Here is a 21,498-nt window from a genome sequence, read left to right as displayed (position 1 = left end):
GGTGGACAGATGAGAGGACTGGACAGGGGACCAGGGGACAACCTGAGGTTCAGTCCTGGCTTTGTGACTAATAGGCTCAGTTTGAATTGAAGCAAGTCCCTTCATCTTCTCAGATGAAATGTTTCTTTTATCTGTAAATGAGGAGTTGGAGCTAAGCGATTCCCAGAAGCTTTTTTTAACTCCCTGCTTCTCTGAGGCTTTGGGCTCTGTTTCTGGCATTTATGCTTTATGAGAAGAAGGAAGCCTATGTCACAAACAGGTATGGTGAGCGACACTTTACGAATGGTTTTATGTTGATCAAAGCATTAATTCATCCACGGTTGCTGTTTACATTAACGGTTTCTATTTTTTTTTTAATTTTTTTTTCAACGTTTATTTATTTTTTGGGGGACAGAGAGAGACAGAGCATGAACGGGGGAGGGGCAGAGAGAGAGGGAGACACAGAATCGGAAACAGGCTCCAGGCTCTGAGCCATCAGCCCAGAGCCTGACGCGGGGCTCGAACTCACGGACCGCGAGATCGTGACCTGGCTGAAGTCGGACGCTTAACCGACTGCGCCACCCAGGCGCCCCTAACGGTTTCTATTATTGTGAGGATGATGACACCAGGTACCCATTATTGGGGGTTTACCACATGCTAAGCACTATGCTTCACACTTTATATGAAATATCTAATTTAATTCTCACAAAACACTGACAAGTATTGCCATTGTATTTCCATTTACTGATGAATAAACTGAGGTTTAGAATATTTAAGCAACCTGCCCAAAGTTGCACAGCTAATAATTCACAGGGCCAGGATGGTAACTGTAGCCACCTGATTGTATACCTGTGCTTATAACCACTGCATTTAGGAAGGAGCCAGGTTCTTCTGCCAAACTGTCTGAATTCAAGTTCTGACTCTGCCGCTGTGGACCTTGGGTAAATTAGGTAACCTGCCACACCTCAGTTTTCTTATCTGTAAAATGGGGCTAATGGTATTACCTACCTTACAAGGTTGCCGTGATAATTAAATGAGTTTGCTGGGCAGTGTGCTAGAAGAGCATCTGGAACCTAGTAAGCTCTGTACAAAGAGCTTGCTGTTGCTGTCGTCCTCCCCCTCCTCGTCACCATCTTATACTGCATCGGCTGTGGATGGAAGGGCACGCGTCAGAAGTGACGGCTTATGTAAAGATCTGAAAAGGCATGGTATATTTGGGCAGAGACGGGGCTGGAACACAGGCTCTAAGTAGGGAAAGAGGCTTGACAGCCATGCCAGGGGCAGACTATGAAAGATTGTGGGTGCCAGGACCCCGGTCTGGGTGGTTTATGTCGCAAGTGATGGGAGCCCTAAAGGAGCAGGTATGTCAACGTGCTTCCGTGCCTCGTTCTTGCTCAGGGGCGGTTGGAAGTTGTGACATCCTCATCGTCTACGGCCCAGATGCCGAGGAATGGTGCCAGTACCTCCAGGACCTCTTTCTGTCCAGTCGGCAGGTCCGTAGCCAGAAGACGCTGACTTACAGGCTGAGCCCCGAGGCCTCCTTCTCGGCCAAGGACCTGAACTTCTTCCTCAGCTCGCGCTGCATCGTGGTGCTGCTGTCCGCGGAGCTGGTGCAGTGCTTCTGCCGGCCGGCCCTGCTGCCCCTGCTGCAGAGAGCCCTCCATCCCCCCCACCGTGTGGTGCGCCTGCTCTGTGGAGTGCAGGACAGCGAGGAGTTCCTGGACTACTTTCCAGACTGGGCGCACTGGCAGGAGCTCACCTGCGAGGACGAGCCCGAGACCTACGTGGCGGCCGTGAAGAAGGCCATTTCGGAAGGTAAGGGTGTCTTCTCGAGTAAAGATAAGCAAGCCCTAAAACAATGACCAGTCCAGGCCCCCCCACCACCAGACATTTCAGATGACACAGACTTCCTGCTTGTAAGCCACTTCCATTTTATTGTCACTGACCTTAAGATTTTTGTTGAAAATGTGCTATTTCGGATAACGTGTTTATAGAGAAATATCCCTCTCAGTTTCCCGCTAGCCTAGCTTCTGTCTTTTGCCCTGTTTCTCCTTTTAAGGTGGGACAATTCCGATCCTCTCTGCCGGGGCTAATGATTTCAGTGGCCCCAGGAAGTGTGACATACACTCCGATTAACAGTAACGGAAGACGTGCTCTGGGATGGAGGCCTGTCACAGCTCTTCTTCCTCTTTTGTTTTCTATTTTTGCCCCACTGAGGGCTATGAGTGGGCTTTGTGTTTATCTCTGTTCTCTTGCCACTTGAGATCTCTTATACCTGAGGCCAGCCAAGAAGCCTGGAAAATTATGGGCTGATTTAACTATGCTCAGTTATCCCTGCTATGACTTGGGCATTAATTTGGCTCATCCACCCCATCTCATTCGGTGAACTGAATCAAGAATTCACTAATACTCAGTGACCTTAAAAAGCTAATATAGCTTCCTAGATACTTTTTATCTAGGACTAAGCTGCTAGCTCTAAACCAATAAATAGGGCTAGATCTTTCAGCATCGTGGGATCCTGGCTAATTTGTAATACGACTAGTGTTAATATGAAAGATGTCTCACCTGAAATGCCTGGGGCCTGGATAACTAATTCTTCTAGGGTTTGCTTTTCTTGACTTCAGAAGGACACAATGATAGAAAAAGCACATAATTCAATCTTGCATGATTGCAGGTCGTCCCTTTGAGGGATTTTTGATCTGCCTACACTTAACAAAGAACTGAAACACAAATGGTTGTTTCTGTGGATGTGCTTAGGTCAGTGCAGTGCTCCATTATGATCTCGTGGGCAGGCCAGTCATTCAGAGCTCCATGGATGTATTGGCACTGCACTGGCATCTCATGCTGCGTGATCTAACAGATGGTTCTTTAAAATATTCCAGTGGTGGGGGCGCCCGGATGGCTCAGTCGGTTGGGCGTCTGGCTCTCGGTTTCAGCTCATGATTTCATGGGCTTCGTGGGCTTGGGTCCTGCATCTGCTAGTGTGGAGCCTGCTTGGGATTCTCTTTCTCCCTCTCTCTCTGCCCCTCCCCTACTTTCATTCCCTCTCTCTCTCTCTCTCTCTCTCTCTCTCTCTCTCCCTCAATAAAGAAACAACTTAAAAATAAATAAATAAAAATTCCAGTGGTGTTATTTTAAAAACTACATGATAAAAAGGATTGTTTTAACATTGTTTGAATGCATCCAATGTGTAGTGCCTGAAATTGATTGCCTATAATCATTTACTTTTTACTAATGACTCTGGTTCAGTATGCTATGAAACTTTAGCTTTAAGTGTTTCAGGACAAATGACGTGTTTCACAGTGGTGTTTCTGTTCTGAGAACAACTAACCTGTCATCAGAAAGAGATTATTTTAATGGGAGATTAAAATAAGCTTCTTAGTGGCAACTCTGTGGTTCAGAATCAATGGATATGGAGGGACAAGTGGAATTCTGGGAAAGAGAAAGAAGTAGGATGGCTTATGGCTCCAGTATAACTTTCTGATCTGGTGTTAGACTTTGTGAACTTTGGGATTTGAGGTATCCTGTGTGTGCAGGATGGCTTGGGTTTGCTTTTCAGGTACGCTTAGCCTTTTGCTTGGCCCAGTAATGTGGTGCTCTGATTTTTATGCTGGAAAACTTCTGTAACAGACTCAAGACTCAGAGTCTGGCAGTATGCCAAACAGGACAATGAAGAGGGGTAGGGACACCCTATTGCCTGGCTCTGCTGCTAACTGGATGCCCAGTATTGGGCAAATCACTTACCCTCTTTGGATTTCAGTTTTCTTCTCCATAAGCGGCAGAGAAGTGGCAGAATTAGACTTGATCTACTATACTTTCCAGGGTTAATAATCTAGGACTCCCCAAGGCCAGAGAGTCTCAAACATTTTTTTTTAATGTTTATTTTTAAGACAGAGAGAGGGAGATGTACAGGCAGAGGTGAGTGGGAGAAGGACAGAGAGAGAGGGAGACACAGTATCTGAAGCAGGCTCCTGTGCTGACAGCTCAGAACCTGACATGGGGCTTGGACTTGCAAACTGGGAGATCACAACCTGAGCTGAAGTTGGACGCTTAACTGACTGAGCCACCCAGGCAAAAGTCTCAAACATTTTGAAGCATTCACCTTCTTATCCCATTTCATACCTGCTTTGACTCTCAGGAAGCTTCCAGTTAAAACAATGTTGAAGAACAGTACTACCCCAAGCTAGGTTTCTTATATAATTATGTCCTTAGTTATATTCTCTATAACTTGTGATCATTTATTTTATTTTAAATGTTTCTTTATTTTTGAGACAGAGAACGCATGCATGTGCGAGTGGGTGAGGGGCAGAGAGAGAGGGAGAGAGAGAATCCCAGGCAGACTCTGTGCTGTCAGCATCAATACCAACATAGGGCTTGATCTCACAAACCGTGAGACCGTGATCTGAGCTGAAATTGAGAGTTGGACACTTAACTGAATGAGCCACCCAGACACCCCAAAATAATTTATTTTAATACTTCTCTTGTACACATGAGGTTTTCCTAAGGTGCATCAAAATAAAAGCAAAAAATAAAATTTTCATACACCCCTCTACTACACATACTCTACTCTCATAGAAATAAATATATGAAATGTGTAAGAAAGAAAAATCCCGGTGGGAACTGTAATGGAAAATTGATAATGGGATTAAATTGATGGTAGGGACCATAATTATGGGGTTACTGATTATAGGGCTGTTGAAAGCTATAGGGAGAGAAATTTCAGGAAACCTTTCTAACAATTAGATTGTGCAAAGATGGAATGGATTGACTTTGGAGGTGGTGAGTTCCACATCACTGGAAGTATGTGAGTGGAGACTGCAGATGTGGCCTAAAGGGATTCAGCTTTGGAACCGTGGTTGGACCATGTGACCTTCACAGCCTCTTGGCCATAAAATTCCCTTACATGAAATTCCTCTTTTTCACCAGGAACACATTTCTGTTCTGAATCCAGTCTTCCTCCTCACTAGGTCTCCCCAAGGTTTCTAACTTCCTCCTGAAGAAATACTGGTCATGTTCCTACTATGACCTCAGCAGAAAACAGCAGGAAGAAAAGACCTTAATTTATAATCCTTAAAATGTAATTCTTAAAAATGGTAAAGCTCCCAGCATGTGTGCCTTTTGAAAAAAACATGACTACTTGCTAAGATATCCGCTGAGACCATTTGAAATTTAGGCTAAAATTTAGACCATTTAGAATTTAAAGTAAGGCTTAAAGATCAAAAGCTTTAGAGAGTAGAATTGGTAATAAGGTAATTATTCTAGAAACTTAGATTAAATGGGGTTATAGGTAGTCACACTTCTTTTGCCAACACGTTATCCAAATAAGCAATTCTCAAACTTTAACATGTGTGGGAGGACCTGGGAATCTCATCAGTATGCACATCCTGACTCCGGAGGTCTGGGTGGGGCCCACCATTCTGCATTTCTAACAAGTGCCCAAGTGATGCTGCGCTGGTCTAGGGTCCACTGAGTATGTGAGCAAGGGTCCAAGCCCTGCTTCCTTTGCCAGGTCAGTGGTCATGTCCCTCCATTGTGCACAGGCTATTTTCTCAAATCTTCACTTTTCTGTAAATAGAAGCACCATCACATGAGGACGACTCCTGATACCTGTCAGTTTAAGTATAAAATTAGGTCAGTGTTCGGTGCTTAGGCCAATAGACTTCAGGGCAGAGCTCTGGAGTTCTCTTCCTCTGCCCGTACTCACAGATGTGATGTGTGAGCTCTGGCAACTTTTAATTTCAGTTTTCCAGATATAAGTGGTCCTGACATTGGAGTGGGGGTACACTTCCATCACAATCCTTAGCGCTTCTTCATTTAATAGGCCTGCTGATCATCATTACTATTCCACTAAAAAAGTGTTTTGGAGGTTTTATTTTATTTCCCACCCCTCTCTTCAAATTTTTCAGCCACCTTAAAATTGAGCAGATGTTTTAATTAGAGCCTTTGGTGTGTTGGAGCAGCCAGTTTGTTTCCCAAGATCTACATCTGTAAAATGATGGGGTTGGACCACATGATTGGAAGGTTTGTTCCAGCCCCCAGTGCTGTAATATATCATTATAAGTTTTCCAGGAAGATGGCAAATGACTCAGAACACTTGAGCTGATTTTGTGTAGTTCCAAAATGTCTGCAGTGATACATACCCAGTGCATAGAACACTGGACTGTTGTTCTGGATTTTGTTTTTTGATTTATTGGGCGATTATTTTAAAATAAGGAAGTGAGAAAACGTAGGTACAGTACAGAAATTATTTCCTCTTTTAACTGGAGCTTTATTCTTTGCTGCAGACCTCACTGGAATATAAAAATAGATTGTTGGTCTGCGTGGGAAAGGGCTTGATAGGTGATACTGAGTTTTATTTCCACAATCCTCATCGTTGCATGCATGTGTGTATGTGTGTGCATGTAGAGGGAAGGGAAGCACTAAACCTAATTCTTCTAATATTATCCAGTGTTCCACCAGAGACCTTATCTGCTTCTTTATATGCATTGTTTTCTTTTCGCCTCTCCCCATCCGTCCTCATGTTGTTCGTACTTTAGAAGTTTTGATGGTACCCAAAATTATAATGTATTTTGCCTTTTGTTTCCACGGGGAAAATTTAGATGCCCACCTCTGGCCTTTCTTTGTTGATATGAATGTTCTAATCTGAATATTATACTGGAGTTCAGAGGAAAAACAATTGGATATTTAAAAATGCTTTCAGCTCTTCAAGCGGATTCCAAAATCTCCTCCTAAGATGAAAAAGGAACTTTTTTTTTCTGAAATGAAGTAACATATGTTCATCATAATGTTTAAAAAAAATTTTTTAATGCCTGTAGGTTATTGCCAATTTTCCCTTTTTATAAATAATGTTGCAATATATCTTCCTGCAGCCTTGTGCCCAAATCTTTGTAAGTCTCTTATCGATGTCCCCAGTCTCCTCTCTGTCGAGTTCCCAGAGATGGGATGACATGCCTGCTCCGTGCGTCTCCCTGTGACCTGAATCCATGGCTCCTCTTATTACAGTTTTTTGTTGTTGTTATAGTTTAATTTTTTTCTTTCCCTTTATGCCTCATTAAGTCAGTTATTTTCATGTGCAGTTTCTCTTGCAGAGATACTCATGGAGAGCTGCCATGCACTGTTCCTTCCCCTTACTGAAAGAGCTAATAATAACACGAATGCTTCTGTGACTGTTATTAAGTGTAATACAGCGGACACTTTATGTGCACCAACCCCCTGACCCAGAGTGGGTGGATGGTTTTATTGCCATTCCTCAGATAAGAAAACCGAGGTTCAGAGAGGTTAACTGACTTGCGTAAAGACCAAGAACAGCTCTCTTTGGAACTGAGGGCCTTCAGACTCTAGAACCTTCAGGCTCTCCACTTTGCCTTGCTTTCCCCCAAGTCTGCTCTCACCGCCCTTCTTTTCCACGTGGAGACAAGAGGGATGAAGAAAGCTTGTGGAAGAATCAGGGACAGTGAAGCTTCCCCGAGTTCGCTAGACCACACGTTCACAAGTGAGGCTGGGTATTGGCATTGCCCCTCCGCTGTGTTTAAAGTGCACGTGCGTGGGCCCCCACCCCAGAGCTGCCCAACCAGAATCTCAGGGGGGTTAGAATGTGAATTTCAACAAGCCTTGCCGTTGGTTCTGCTGCACAGCCATGTTCTGGAGGCTCTGCTCCATGCCTGGTGCCCTGTTAGTGCTCTGGTTAGAGGAGAAGTCAGCGGCTCCGGCCTTGTGGGTTGTTTCGAGGCAAGTCACGGGGCACACGTCTCAGGAGCTCAGAGCTTGGCCAAGGCGAGACTCGCTTCCGCGTCACAGGGAGCAGCCCTTAGAGAAGGGAGGAGAGTCAGACCCTTGTAGCTAAGGGGAAGTCACCGCACCCTCCTTGCTTTCCTCAGTGCGGTGGCCTTACCGATGGTAAGTCATTTACTTCTGGGGCTTCTGTGGTTCCTTGCAGAGGCCGAGGGGAGAACTGACCTTTGGCCTCTTGAAATGGACTATTTTTGTTCTGCTGTTCTTCTGCCTCAAGGCTGTGGGTGGTTGGACTGCTCTTTCTCTGCTGTGGGTTAACCACTCTGCAGTTGGCTCCTGAAGGCTCCTTAAATGCCTCCTGCAGAAGGATGCTTTCTTCAATACAGTCTTCCCTTTTTACAATAATCTTTGATTTGGGGAAGAAGATCCCCGGCTGGGATAGCTGAAGTCCATCCTGGTGTTCACTAACAAGCCACAGCCTGTCCCAGGGCCCTTTGGATTTCCCTTGCCAGGTACCCTGACTGCCTTGTAGAAAAAGGTAAGTTCATGCCCCTAGCTACGCCTGAAGCAATTAGTGAGGACTAATAGATTTTTGGGCCCATGGAACTTTCTCCCTGAGGCCTGTGAGGCACCCCCCCTCCCAGGGTTATGAATTTTCCCACAGAGCTGTGAGCCCCATGTGGCATAGGGCAATTGGCCACCCCTGCTGCTTCGTCAGCCACCCAGAGATGGCTGTCTCCTCCCAGTTCATGAGCCTTTCTATGGCCTCTTGAGGAACGTATCTGCAAGTCCCTTTGTCAGCCGTGGTTGGTTGGTGAGATGCAGTGAAGAGGGAGTGATGTATGTTCAAGTTTCCATTCCTGGGAGAATCTTGTTTGCACTTGTCTTTGTCTCGATTTTCTGTCATGTGTCAGAATGGAAATGCTAGATACAGGAATTTCATCCATTAGTTTCTTAACCTGTTCTTTCCGTGTTTTTTGCATCTTGCTTCTCCTGGGACTGTTGGTAGTAGAGAATACTAGAGCTTAGGAGGGACCTGACATCTCTTTTACCCATTTTGGTAGACATTATTTCATTTGGTCCATGCAATTTTCCTATAAGGAAGACATTGTTATCATGTCCTTTTTAAAGATGAGCAAAACAAGGCCTCAGCAGATTCAGTGACTTGCCCAAGGTCACACAGCTGCTTGTCCATAAAACTAGGATGAGAGCAAGGGTTTCCTGCCATGTAGTCCAAGGCCTACTCATGGCCTTATCTACATATCACAAACAGCTTTTCACCTGGTACGTATTTATTGGGCATCTACTATTTCCAAAGTCCTGTGCTGGGATAAAGCAGGGAAGGATGGACCTAGTCACTGTTGTAATGGTGCCTATGTTTTAGAGCAGTGCTATCCAAGAAATGTGTCATGTGAGCCACACGTAACATTTAAGGTTTACTTGTAGCGGCAGAAAAGAAATAAATAAAAGGAAACAGGTGACTTAATTTAATAATATGGTTTACTTAAGCCAATATATCTAAAATATTGTCATTTCAACATATAATCAATATAAATATTATCAATGAGATATTTTATAGTTTTTTAAAGTACTAAGTCTTTGAAATCTGGTGCATATTTTACACTTAGAGAACACATTGCAAATGTTCAATAGCCACCTGTAGCTAGTGGCTACGATATTGGATGGTATAGATCAAGAAGGGTGCTTATGTTTTGGAGATTTAGGGCCCTATCAGTTAATATTTTCATGTGTTGAATGTCGTATGTATCAACAACATGCCTATCCTGGTTTCAACATTCGTTCATATATTTGGTCAGTCATTCAGAAAGTACTGAATGGGCATCTATCTGCCAGGTGCTGGTCAGTGTACAACACCTCTTTATCTTTTTATTTCCTTTCTTCCATTTCTACATTGTGTTAGCTATTTAGCTGCATTCCCAGGTTCCAGAAGTTCAGTGTCATTTAAGACAACATTAGGTTTGATTAACAACAGGATTTCTGTCCTTGAAATGACCAGTTTATCATCTGGACTAGTGAGAATGAGCTTGTGGCAGCCTCTGTGAAGACAATCAAATCAGGGTGCTTGCGTATATATATATATATATATATATATATATATATATATATATACCTACAAGCAAAAGTTATATTTATACCCATATATGCATAGAGAGCTTTTTTTCCTAGAAGGATACATGAGAAATTTTTTTTTTAGTGTTTATTTATTTTTGAGAGAGACAGAGACAGAGTGTGAGCAGGGGAGGGGCAGAAAGAAAGGGAGACAGAATCTGAAGAAGGCTCAAGCTGTCAGCACAGAACCCGATGCGGGGCTTGAACTCACAAACTGCAAAATCATGACCTGAGCCGAAGTTGGACGCTTAACCAACTGAGCCACCCAGGCGCCCCAAGATAATTTTTTTTAAATATATGAAATTTATTGTCAAATTGGTTTCCATACAACACCCAGTGCTCATCCCAAAAGATGCCCTCCTCAATACCCATCACCCACCCTCCCCTCCCTCCCACCTGCCATCAGCCCTCAGTTTGTTCTCATTTTTTAAGAGTCTCTTATGCTTTGGCTCTCTCCCACTCTAACCCCTCTCTCTCTCTCTCTTTTTTTTTTCCTTCCTCTCCCCCATGGGTTCCTGTTAAGTTTCTCAGGATCCACATAAGAGTGAAAACATATGGTATCTGTCTAAGAAATTTTTGATAGTAGTTGCTTTTGGGTGGATGGAGGGTTTTTTCTCAGACATTTCTCCCATGTTTCCATTTTTCTACCATGTTCATGTTTTACTTTCAGTTAGGCATTTTAAAAGAGAAAAATGATGGAGTCATGGGGATTTTATGGATCTAGAGGAAGGAGTTGGACTTGTACCCAGCTAATCCAAACAGGTTGGACTTCAGGTTAAATTCCTTTATATAAACTCCTGGCCCATTTTCTCAGCTTCATTGGGTTGATCTTCTGGATTAGGGGGAGTGTTATGGTATTGGTCTGTGTTATTTCTGTGATGTCTGCACCTTCACTCACCCTGTATGGGCTAATGCCTGCTACTTTCATTGAGTCATATTTTAACTTTTGTCAAATCAAATTTGGATTGATGTCTTAGGGTACTACAATTTTGATGGCAAGAAGTGAGAGAATATGAGTGTATATTTCACAGACTCTGATACTGACTTCTTTTGCTACCTTGGGCAGGTCATTCTGCATCTGTTCTTGTCCTTTTTAAAAAGCTGGGAGGAGTACACGTTGGCATCTGAGACTTTTACGGCTGTGAAATTGTATGTGGTTTTACTGTGTGTGGTTTTACACGGCTTACATTGCGTTGCTGATAGTTTTCAAAACCCCATTACAAGATAGTGTTTTATTTCAGCTAACAAGTTCTCCTTCACAACAGAATTTTAAACAGAACCTTAAATGACATAATGATAGCTTTCTGTTCGTGGACAGTACCCCAAGTTCAGTCTTAGGAGAATATAACATGATGCCATTATATGCGTGGGAATGAAAGAATGTGTGTATCTAACATTTTACATGTACTGTTTATTATGGTCTATGTGCAAATTTATGAATGTGAGTCTATAGGAAGATAATGGGACAGGGGAAATGAGGGCAAATATGCATGACAAAATGGGTTTGTTAATTTCCCTATTATTACAGGGTGTTTTGACAGCTTTTCGATTTAGTTTCCACTGCCATTCACATGACTGAGAGTGTGTCTGAGATGGCCAATGAAATAGGATGATTTATGCTGTAAATGACTCTTTACACTTTGGAGAAATTACTGAAACCACAGTAGGCTTGTCATATGGACTTTGAGCAGAAGACTTCCTAATTTAGCAATTTTAGCAAAATTTAGACAAACAGTGGTTGAAGGTTTTCCAAGACACTGAACAGTAAGCAAAATCAAAAACTGATAAAATTGCCTTTTCTGTGGGGAAAAAAACCCTTGGAGGCTATTTCATTTTCACTGTGTTTATGTTTTTAAAGAAAATACTGGTCTCCACTAACGCTGTTTTATGTGTGGCAGGTGCCTAATAGATGGTGGGTGGATGGATGACTGGCTGTGTAGGTGCGTCCGCGGATTGTTGTCCGTTTTCCTTACTCTTGGGCCCATTTCGAATGCCCCAGTTAGAGAGAAAGATACCCCTCTCGAGAGTATCCTTCCTAGCGGTCTGTGCTGCTGGGGTCATTTGGATTGTCAGCCATTTCCGTGGAGCAGATTTGTCTTGTGTCATGTAGTCAGGATGCATCTAAAGAGAAACTTTGAGTTGATTCAAAGCAAGACAGGATGATGGAGTATGTCTTTTTCACTGTGTCCATACTTAAAAACGTACCAGGTATGACATCCTGCCCCACGAAAGAATCAGTATGCTATTATAGAAACTAACAATGAGAATTGTTTGTTCCATGAGTGGGGGGTGTGGGGGGTCTTTTTGCAGCAGAGACTAAATTGGGTGTGTCCTGTTTAAAGGAGATCATTAAAGTGAAGACATCTGGAGAGTTCAAAAGCGACCTCTAGAATTGACTTAGTCATTTTGGAAATTCTTTGGTACTTTTTCTTCTGGGCTTATGCCTTCTGCATGTATGTATCTTCCCTATCACTCTTACAAGGCTAGACTCATATCAGGTTCTTATTGAGAAGAATGCTGGTTGAACATGCATATTTTGTCTGCCGAATTGCCAGGTTCACAAACAGACTGCTGGCTCTCTCTCTAACATCTGATAACACAGGAAACGGATGGGGGGCTGATGATGAAATGAAAGTGCTCTAATTTTAAATTTGGACTAAATAAGTTTCCTTTTACATGTACAGCTAATGTTTGAGGCTATAGTTGTAGCTAAGGCTTGCATTAAGATACCCATCAATGCTAGCATATAGAAGAATATTAATGTTAGCTATTGACTCATTTTTTTCGAGCATGTAAAATGTAGGGAAACATTTCTGTTGCAGGATATGGCATTTAGCATTCCAGACAGAGTCCACCTGTTGTTATTTGTTCTGAAACAAATTCCCCCTTTCATTTTCTAGAACTTTCTGACTAACATTTCTCAAAGCCTTGGTTTGTAGCCAGGGGTCTCTGACTGTGATTGTGAAGTGTTGTTGTGTTAGAAGTTTTTCAGGAAAAATGTAATACCGAAATGATTGTATGCTACTTTGGCAGCCTAAATGTTTATTTTTGTTTTGTGTTCACCTTGAAATCAGAGTCCCAGAGGCTATAGAAACCCTTCAACATTGTTCCTCCCTTGTCCCTTCCACGGTCCAGGTTGTTCATGTGGTTACAACTTGCCCATCCTCTGGAAACAATCTAGAGTCTCTGATGGGACAACAGGGATTAGGAGCCATGGAGTCCACAGGATGGAGAGATAGAATATTAACATCAGAAAAGGGAACTTTGGGATTATCTGGCCCAACCCATTTAGTTTAAAATGAACAAAGGACCCAGAGGAATTAGAGGGCTTACCCAATGTTACACAGTTAGTGAAGGAGATGAGAGCCAATTTATGTTTATAGTCAATGAACATGTATTGAGTTTATGGAGTGCCTGTCCTGGGGGTGGCACTCTGCAAGGTCCTGAGGAGACTTGATGAAAAAGTAAACTTACTTCCTGCCCTTGCAAAATGTATGTGTCCTAGAAGGAGACAGCCATTAAGCAGCCCGTTGTCCTCTTAATTACTTAATGCCAGGCATGTCCAGTGTTATGAGGCCAAAGTCAGGGAGCTCCCTTTGAATAATAAAGGGGACTTGAGATATTCTGAGGGCCCCTTTGCTAGTTCCTCACAGTATCTATTAGGAAAGAATGATGTATCTTGGAAAAGAGGAGAAAATGTGTGTCTTACAGTGATGGTAAATGTTGTGCAAATGATTACCTAATGCTAACACAGAGCCCAAGTTAACCATGGCAAGTTAGTCATTTTCTCAGAGTAGTGATTAGAACTGTCTAAAATTTGAGAGTAGCTTTATTTAAGCACTCAATTTTAAAATGAGCATTTTGCTTCTTCCTTAAACTTGAGACAAGCAGTGATGTTGGGTGTACATATTAATATGTTCCCACAATTTGAAAGTTTCACATTTTAGTTCATCTAAATGTGTGGTTAGAAGGATGGGCTAAAGATAAGTTGGAAGTTAATAAGGATCAATATAAAATTCAGCACAGGGTCCAAGAAAATAATCAAACAGTTGTAGAAACAGTGAAGGAATAAATATTTTAAGAGTAGGGTTTGTGAGATCTAGTGGTTTTAGCTGGAGGTAAGCTAAACGTGGTCAACAGAGCAATGTCACCTTCAAAAAAGTTAATGCCACATGAAGGTTTATGAACAGAAATATTGGTGTCAGAGGAGAGGCTCCTCTTCTACCCTGCATCTAGTCGGCTTATCTGGAAAAGTGTTTACTGTTCTAATGGGAGGCATATAAGGATATCTATCTATCTATCCATCCATCCATCCATCCATCCATCCATTCAATCATTTTGTTTACTTTCCTTCAATAGAACATGAGCCCCAGGAGAGTGGGGATTTTGTTCACTGCTGTATACACAGTTCCTACAGCAATGCTTCACAGACAGTAGGCCCTCAGGAAACTGGAATGACTGAATGGAGTAAATGAGAGAACGGCAAATTCTGTCAGATGACAAATGTTTAAAGGAAATAAGCTTGTGGAGAAAAGAAGTTTCACTGGAACCGTGGAAACTGTCTTCCAAGTTTGGAAGGCCTGTCATGTAGATAAAGCAGAGGGGTGGGACTTCTCCCTGTTACTGTGGTGGACAGAGCAGGGAACCATGACTGAAAGTTGCAGTGACGGCAATAACATGAGTTTAGTTCATAATTTAAAGACAGGTTGTCCTGGGGAAAGGTCAGGGAAAGTGGATATTCTTAAGCAGGGGTCAAAATTTCATGGTAAATACTAAAAAAATAAAATAAAATAAAAGTTAAAAAAATTGAGCTTTATTTGAAAAGCAAAACTAAACATTAAGAAGATAAGTTAATTGCGGTGTGCCTGGATGGCTCAGTCGGTTGAGCGTCTGACTTTGGCTCAGGTCATGATCTCACAGTTTGTGGTTTGAGCCCTGCATCTTGCTCTGTGCTGACAGCTTGGAGCCTGGAGCCTGCTTCAGATTCTCTCTCTCTCTCTCTCTCTCTCTCTCTCTCTCTGTCTCTCTCTCTCTCTCCCTTTCCCCCACTGTGCTCTCCCTCTCTCTCAAAAATAAATAAATAAACATTAAAAAAAAGAAAAAGAAAATAAGTTAATTGGGTTGCATAATACAGTTTTGATTATAATTTCAGCTGTATGCTAATTCTTAATCCATACAAAGACTGAATCAGCTGTTGCTGGGTTTTATGCAAGAGGGGTTGAGTACATTTTTGTGACAGTTTTATGCTAACAAAAGAAAACATTCCTTATTTCACATTTGACTTTTTAAAAACAGTTGTATTGAAATATAATTGACTTTTACAGTTTTCAAAGCCTCTTCTCAATCATTATGTATTCCTATAATTCAGTTTTGATTATCAGGGGCTGCATTCCTATGGACTTTTTCCTGTTTGGTTGGTAACCTTTCCAATGGATAGTGGCTTTACTTGTGATTCAGTTTTCCAACATTACTTTTATCAGCCTCATAAATTTCTGTATCTTTTCCAAAATCTAGAATAACCCTATATATCCAAATCACACTGCATGTATAGTTTGTTGTAGAGAAATCCTAAATCTGGAAGAGAACAAGCAATAAAGACATGACTTAACTGGATAAAAATATATACTGTGATTAAGCAAGCAGAGATGTTTACATGGAGACCAATTTCGTAAATGATCATTTTGTTAGTAAATACTTTTGTTTTCTTGAGCGAGAGAGAGAGAGAGAGAGAGAGCAAGCAGTGGAGAGGGGCAGAAGGAGAGAGAAAGAGAGAGAGAGAGAGAATCTTAAGCAGGCTCCATACTCAGCGCAGAGCCTTAGGTGAGGCTCCATCTCACAACCCTGGGATCATGACCTGAGCCAAAATGAAGAGTCAGATGCTTAACTGACTGAGCCACCCAGCCCCAGGAAATACTTTTATTTTATGAAAAATTTAATTTCCTATGTTACCAGAACTATGGAGACTTGAAATAGGAATACTCAGAAGATGATAAAGCTGTCAGAGTTGAAAGCCACTGACATGGATTCAGAGCTCTAAGCTTTGTTCCACCAAGCAGAGAACTGAGGGAACGAATATTCTGGCACATCTGTAACCCATTCCATTTGGTAGACTATTTGGTAGTTGGGAAGCTTTGCTGTTGATGATGGAATCTTGAGTCACCACAGTCACAGACAGGCTGGGACAATGGCCCCAAGCTAACACGTAATATTTAACAAGACTAAGTGTTTATCTGCAATTAGGTCTCAAACTTCATCCCTTCCCCATTCCCTCCCCTCCACACACACACACACACACACACACACACCCCAAAACAAATGGAATTATTCAATTGTGGCATGGCAGAGAGAAAATCCTGGCTTCCTTGGTTTACATGAAAAAAGCTGGGGGTTTGAGGTGGCCACGTGCTCTGTGTGAATCAGCAAGTTGTCACGACTGCTTTAAGATGCAGTCTTGAACTACCCTTCTGAACAGTGGCCAGATGGGAAGAAGTGACATCCATTCTTATACACAGACTCTAGTTACCCATCTGGAGTAGCTGTTGGCAGAAGGTTGGGGAAGTGGACAGTTAGGTTTGGGGGGGGCACAATATAGGGAGCACAGATAAGCCAGAACTATCTTCATTGAAGGCCTACTTAGAAAGCTGAGTATTGTTCTGGACCTGTTTGTTTATACAGAGAGGACCCCAACTTGGGCAAAAGAGGAGTTAACAAAGAGGAAGGGCAAGAGTGTAATTGGTCCTCAGAGATAGCCTAGAACCAAGGACTCGAACTCCATATTACCTCTTCACCTCACCTTTCTGTCTCTCTGCATCTGGGCGTCATTTTCTGATGAGTCCTCTCCAGGAAGAAGTGCAGCCCCTAGGAGCTGTCCCCCCTCACTCCTTCCAACCCCAACTCCAGAGAGGAACTGATACTTGTTCTCAATGGTCCAAAACTTAAAAATCCCACATAGGGACTAAATAGTTGAATATGGATCAGGTGCCTAACTCGAGGCCAATGATCTGTGGCCAGGGGATTGGAGGACTCTAAATGGCCCTTGTTGATAGCCTGGGGTGTGGGGTTTCTAGGAGCTGGGCAGCTTCCATTCAAACCACTTGGTGAGAGGGAATGGATCAGGAATTCTCCCCAGGGGGGATTTCTGTCCTGTCCTTGTCCAGCAGTATGAAAGAGAACTGGCACACCAAGGCATCTGGAAACATACCTATGCCTGATGAGTAGGAGTAAACTGGGGATGCTTAGTCATAGAATTACAGAATTTGGGGCTGGAGTGAGACTGAGGCTCAGCACTGTCAGATGACTTGCCCAGGGCCATCCAGCCAGTTAGAGACAAGAGCCCAGGCCTCCAGCACTGAACTCAGAGTTCCATCCACCATGCTTTATTATCTTCCCAAAGGAGAAAACACCAAGACATGAGGACTACCTTCAAACATCTGAGAGACTGTTATGTGGAAATAAGAAAGGTGTTTGATGATGCTCCAGAGGCAGATTAGGATTTGTGGACAGGAGTGACTGATAAGCAGAATTCTACTACATTTAAGGAAGAACATTAACTCCGGGACAGGCTTAACAAAGGAGGAGGCTGTCCCAGGAGGTGGTGGCCAGAGGCCCTGTCACTGGAACCCTTCAGGCTCAAGTTGCATAAACATCTGCTGAAGAAGGATGCTGAAGAAGGAATCCCTAAAGTCCCTTCCAACCCAGAGACACTTTAATAACAAACTTGGATCTGGACTACACTGCTTTTTACTGTTTTCCTTCAGTGTCCACCAGCTGTAGAATGTTTGCAATGCTAAATACTGTGCTAACCATTTTACAGTGGTTATCTCATTTAATCTAAACCTAGAAGAGAGATGCTATTATTGTCTCATTGTGCAAATGAGACACAGAAGCATCGTTTCCCAGAGGCATGTGGGAACTTCAGGTTTGCACCCAAACTTCTAGTCTTAACCCCTGTATTCAATGGCTTCTTAAAAACTATTTGTTTCCAGTTCCATTTTTACAATGCCTCTTTCAGGTAGTCTTTTTTTTTTTTTAAAGTTTATTTACTTATTTAGAGAGAGAGAGAGAGAGAGAGCGAGCATGAGTGGGGGAGGAGCAGAGAGAGAAGGAGAGAGAGAATCCCAAGCAGATAGTACACTGTCACCTATCAGCACAGAGCCCTCTGTGGGGCTTGAACTCACAAACCACAAGATCATGACCTGAGCTGAAATCAAGAGTCGAATGCTTAACCGACTGAGCCACCCAGACACCCCTCTTTCAGGTATTCTTAAAATGTGATGCTCAGAATATCTGCATCAGAACCATTATTTTTTGTTTGTTTATTTATTTATTTTGAGAGAGAAAGAGCACACGCCCAAGTGGGGAAAGAGCAGAGGGAGAGGGAGAGAGAATCCCAAGCAGGCTCTACACTCATCATGGAGCTCATTGCAGAGCTTGATCCCACAACCATGAGATCATGACCTGAGCCAAAATCAAGAGTTAGATACTTCACTGACTGAGCCACCTAGGTGCCCAGAGCCATATACTTTTGGTTTTGATGAAGAACCAAATATTTTGAACCTCATATCATTATAAATAGTCATGCTCCCCATATATTTGAACCTCATATTATTTGTAAATGTTCATGTACATCAGCTCTCCCTGCTACCCAATGAACCAGAATGTCTGTATGGGATAGACTGGGAATATGCATTTTTTAATACTGGTGGGTACTAAAGTTTGAGAACCACTGGTCTAGAGCTTTCAGGGGAAGGCTGGAGGGGAGATCAGATGCGGAAAATTCTCATATTTATCTAAACAGCTGAGATTTGCTTTGAAGGCTATGGGGAAACATTGAAGGGCGGAATGTTGGGGTTTGACATGACAGGAATTCATCTTCAGTAAATTCAGTCCGGTGGCTGTGTGGGCAGGGCTGGAGGCTGGAGACTGGGCTGGAGGTGACTGCATCTTCCAGGGGAGAGGTGATATGGGCCTGAGCAGAGCAGAGGCAGTGGGAATGAAGAGGAAGGGATATCCTGGAGGGGCAGAAAGCAGACAGAAGCAGCAGGACTTGGTGCTTGATTGTGGAGTAGAGGGAGAGGAAGTAGCCTAGTGCATGAGTTCAGTACACAGGACTGAAAGATGTCTGCATATAGACTTTCGAAAGTAAGAAAGCACTTTCAATAGGTGGTGAGTTGAAAACTTGATGGAGGAGATAGCACTGACATAGATGGCTGGAGGGGTGCCTGGGTGGCTCAGTCTGTTGAGCTTCCAACTTGGAATAAATAAATAAATAAATAAATAAATAAATAAATAAATAAATAAACAAACAAACAAACAAACAAACAAACAGACAAACAGTTGGATTTTAGGAGGAACTGGTGAGAATGGGAGGGAGCGATATCCCAGAGAGGGAGCTCTGTGGGCAAGGCAGAGGGGTAGGAAAGCACAGGATGTGTTTGAATTTGGGCTAAGAAGTGGTTGGGGAGGGACAGTGGGGGCAAATATTACAAAGATCAACTTAAGTCAGTGGGATAAGGACCTTCGACATCAGTATGAAGAGCCTTGCCCCTTTTGTCTTGAGGGCTTGTTCTTGGGGCAGCAATATGACCAAAATGACATTTGGAGAGATCACTCAGCCCAGCTAAAGGACTGACCCTACTGTTTTGTTTTTACACTGGAGTACAGTCGACTCACAATGTTGCATTAGTTTCAGGTGTACGACACGGAGATTGGAGGAGTCTATATGTGATACCATGCTCACCGCAAGTGTAGCTACCATCTGTCACCATACGGCGCTGTTGCGGTGCCATTGATGTTATTCCCTATGCTCCACCTTTTATCCCCACGGCTTATTCTTTCCATAAGTGGAAGGCACTCCCCTTCACCCATTTTGTCCATTCCCCTATCCCCCTTCTCTCTGGCAACAATCAGTTTGCAGTCTTTATTTATAGGTCTGTTTTTATTTATTTATTTATTTATTTATTTATATCCAAGTTAGCATATAGTGCAACAATGATTTCAGGAGTAGATTCCTTAATGCCCCTTACCCATTTAGCCCATCCCCCCTCCCACAACCCCTCCAGCAACCCTCTGTTCTCTATATTTAAGAGTCTCTTATGTTTTGTCCCCCTCCCTGTTTTTATATTATTTTTGCTTCCCTTCCATTTTGTTCATCTGTTTTGTATCTTAAATTCCTCATATGAGTGAAGTCATATGATATTTGTCTTTCTCTCACTGAGTAATTTTGCTTGGCATAATACCCTCCAATTTCATCCATGTAGTTGCAAATAGCAAGATTTCATTGTTTTTGATTGTCGAGTAATACTCCATTGTATATGTATACCACATCTTCTTTATCCATTCATCCATCGATGGACATTTGGGCTCTTTCCATACTTTGGCTATTGTTGATAGAGCTGCTATAAACATTGGGGTACGTGGGTCCCTTTGAAACAGCACACCTGTATCCCTGGGATAAATACCTAGCAGGGCAATTGCTGTGTCATAGGGTAGTTCTATTTTTAATTTTTTGAGGAAACTCCATACTGTTTTCCAGAGTGGCTGCACCAGCTTGCATTCCCACCAACAGTGCAAAAGAGATCCTCTTTCTCTGCATCCTCGCCAACATCTGTCGTTGCCTGGGTTGTTAATATTAGCCATTCTGACAGGTGTGAGGTGGTATCTCATTGTGGTTTTGATTTGTAGTTCCCTGATGATGAGTGATATTGAGCCATTTTTTCATGTGTCTGTTCGCCATCTGGATGTCTTCTTTGGAGAAGTATCTATCATGTCTTTTGCCCATTTCTTCACTGGATTATTTGTTTTTTGGGTATTGAGTTTGATAGGTTCTGTATAGATTTTGGATATCAACCTTTTTTAAAAAATTTATTTTATTTTATTTTTTAAATTTACATCCAAGTTAGTTAGCATATAGTGTAACAATGATTTCAGGAGTAGATTCCTTAATGCCCCTTACCTGTTTAGCCCATCCCCCCTCCCACAACCCCTCCAGTAACCCTCTGTTTGTTCTCCATATTTAAGAGTCTCTTCTGTTTTGTCCCCCTCCCCGTTTCTATATTATTTTTGCTTCCCTTCCCTTGTATTCATCTGTTCTGTGTCTTAAAGTCCTCGTATGAGTGAAGTCATATGATATTTGTCTTTCTCTGACTGACTAATTTCGCTTAGCATAATACCCTCTAGTTCCAGCCACGCAGTTGTAAATGGCATGATTTCATTCTTTTTGATTGCTGAGTAATACTGCATTGTATATGTATACCACATCTTCTTTATCCATTCATCCATCGATGGACATTTGGGCTCTTTCCATACTTTGGCTATTGTTGATAGTGCTGCTATAAACATTGGGGTACGTGTGTTCCTTCAAAACAGCATACCTATATCCTTTGGATAAATATATAGGTCTGTTTTTGCTTTTTGTTTGTTTATTCCTTCATTAAGGGCCGACCCTAGTTTCTGAGGCAGTCTTTTCCCCAGTGTCTGTTGGATATAGAGCTAAATGTTCATAGATCCTACTTAAAAAGGAAATGGAACCCCTATTACAACCTGATTTTCTGATGAAATATTAGTAAATTTCCATAGGCTCGCAAAAGTATTTTATTGAGATGGTGTCAAGCATTAATTTCCTCTGAAATTTAAAAAAATATTTATTTTTATTTTTAA

The 21,498-nt window shown here is 42.4% G+C and overlaps 1 protein-coding gene across 1 annotated transcript in view; it reads left to right on the top strand.

The window, feature by feature from the left end:
* The first annotated feature begins 1,250 nt into the window (after positions 1 to 1,250).
* PIK3AP1 (phosphoinositide-3-kinase adaptor protein 1) overlaps positions 1,251 to 21,498 on the top strand; it is a 112,305-nt gene continuing 92,057 nt past the window's right edge. Inside the window, exon 1 of the mRNA XM_040486913.1 lies at positions 1,251 to 1,794. Coding sequence (XP_040342847.1) covers positions 1,251 to 1,794 — 544 coding nt within the window. The remainder of the gene's footprint in view (positions 1,795 to 21,498) is intronic.

This window comes from Herpailurus yagouaroundi, unplaced genomic scaffold, assembly GCF_014898765.1.
Source record: "Herpailurus yagouaroundi ecotype Mexico unplaced genomic scaffold, PumYag 163, whole genome shotgun sequence".
Lineage (NCBI taxonomy): Eukaryota > Metazoa > Chordata > Mammalia > Carnivora > Felidae > Herpailurus > Herpailurus yagouaroundi.
This window is presented reverse-complemented; position numbering and strand designations above follow the sequence as displayed.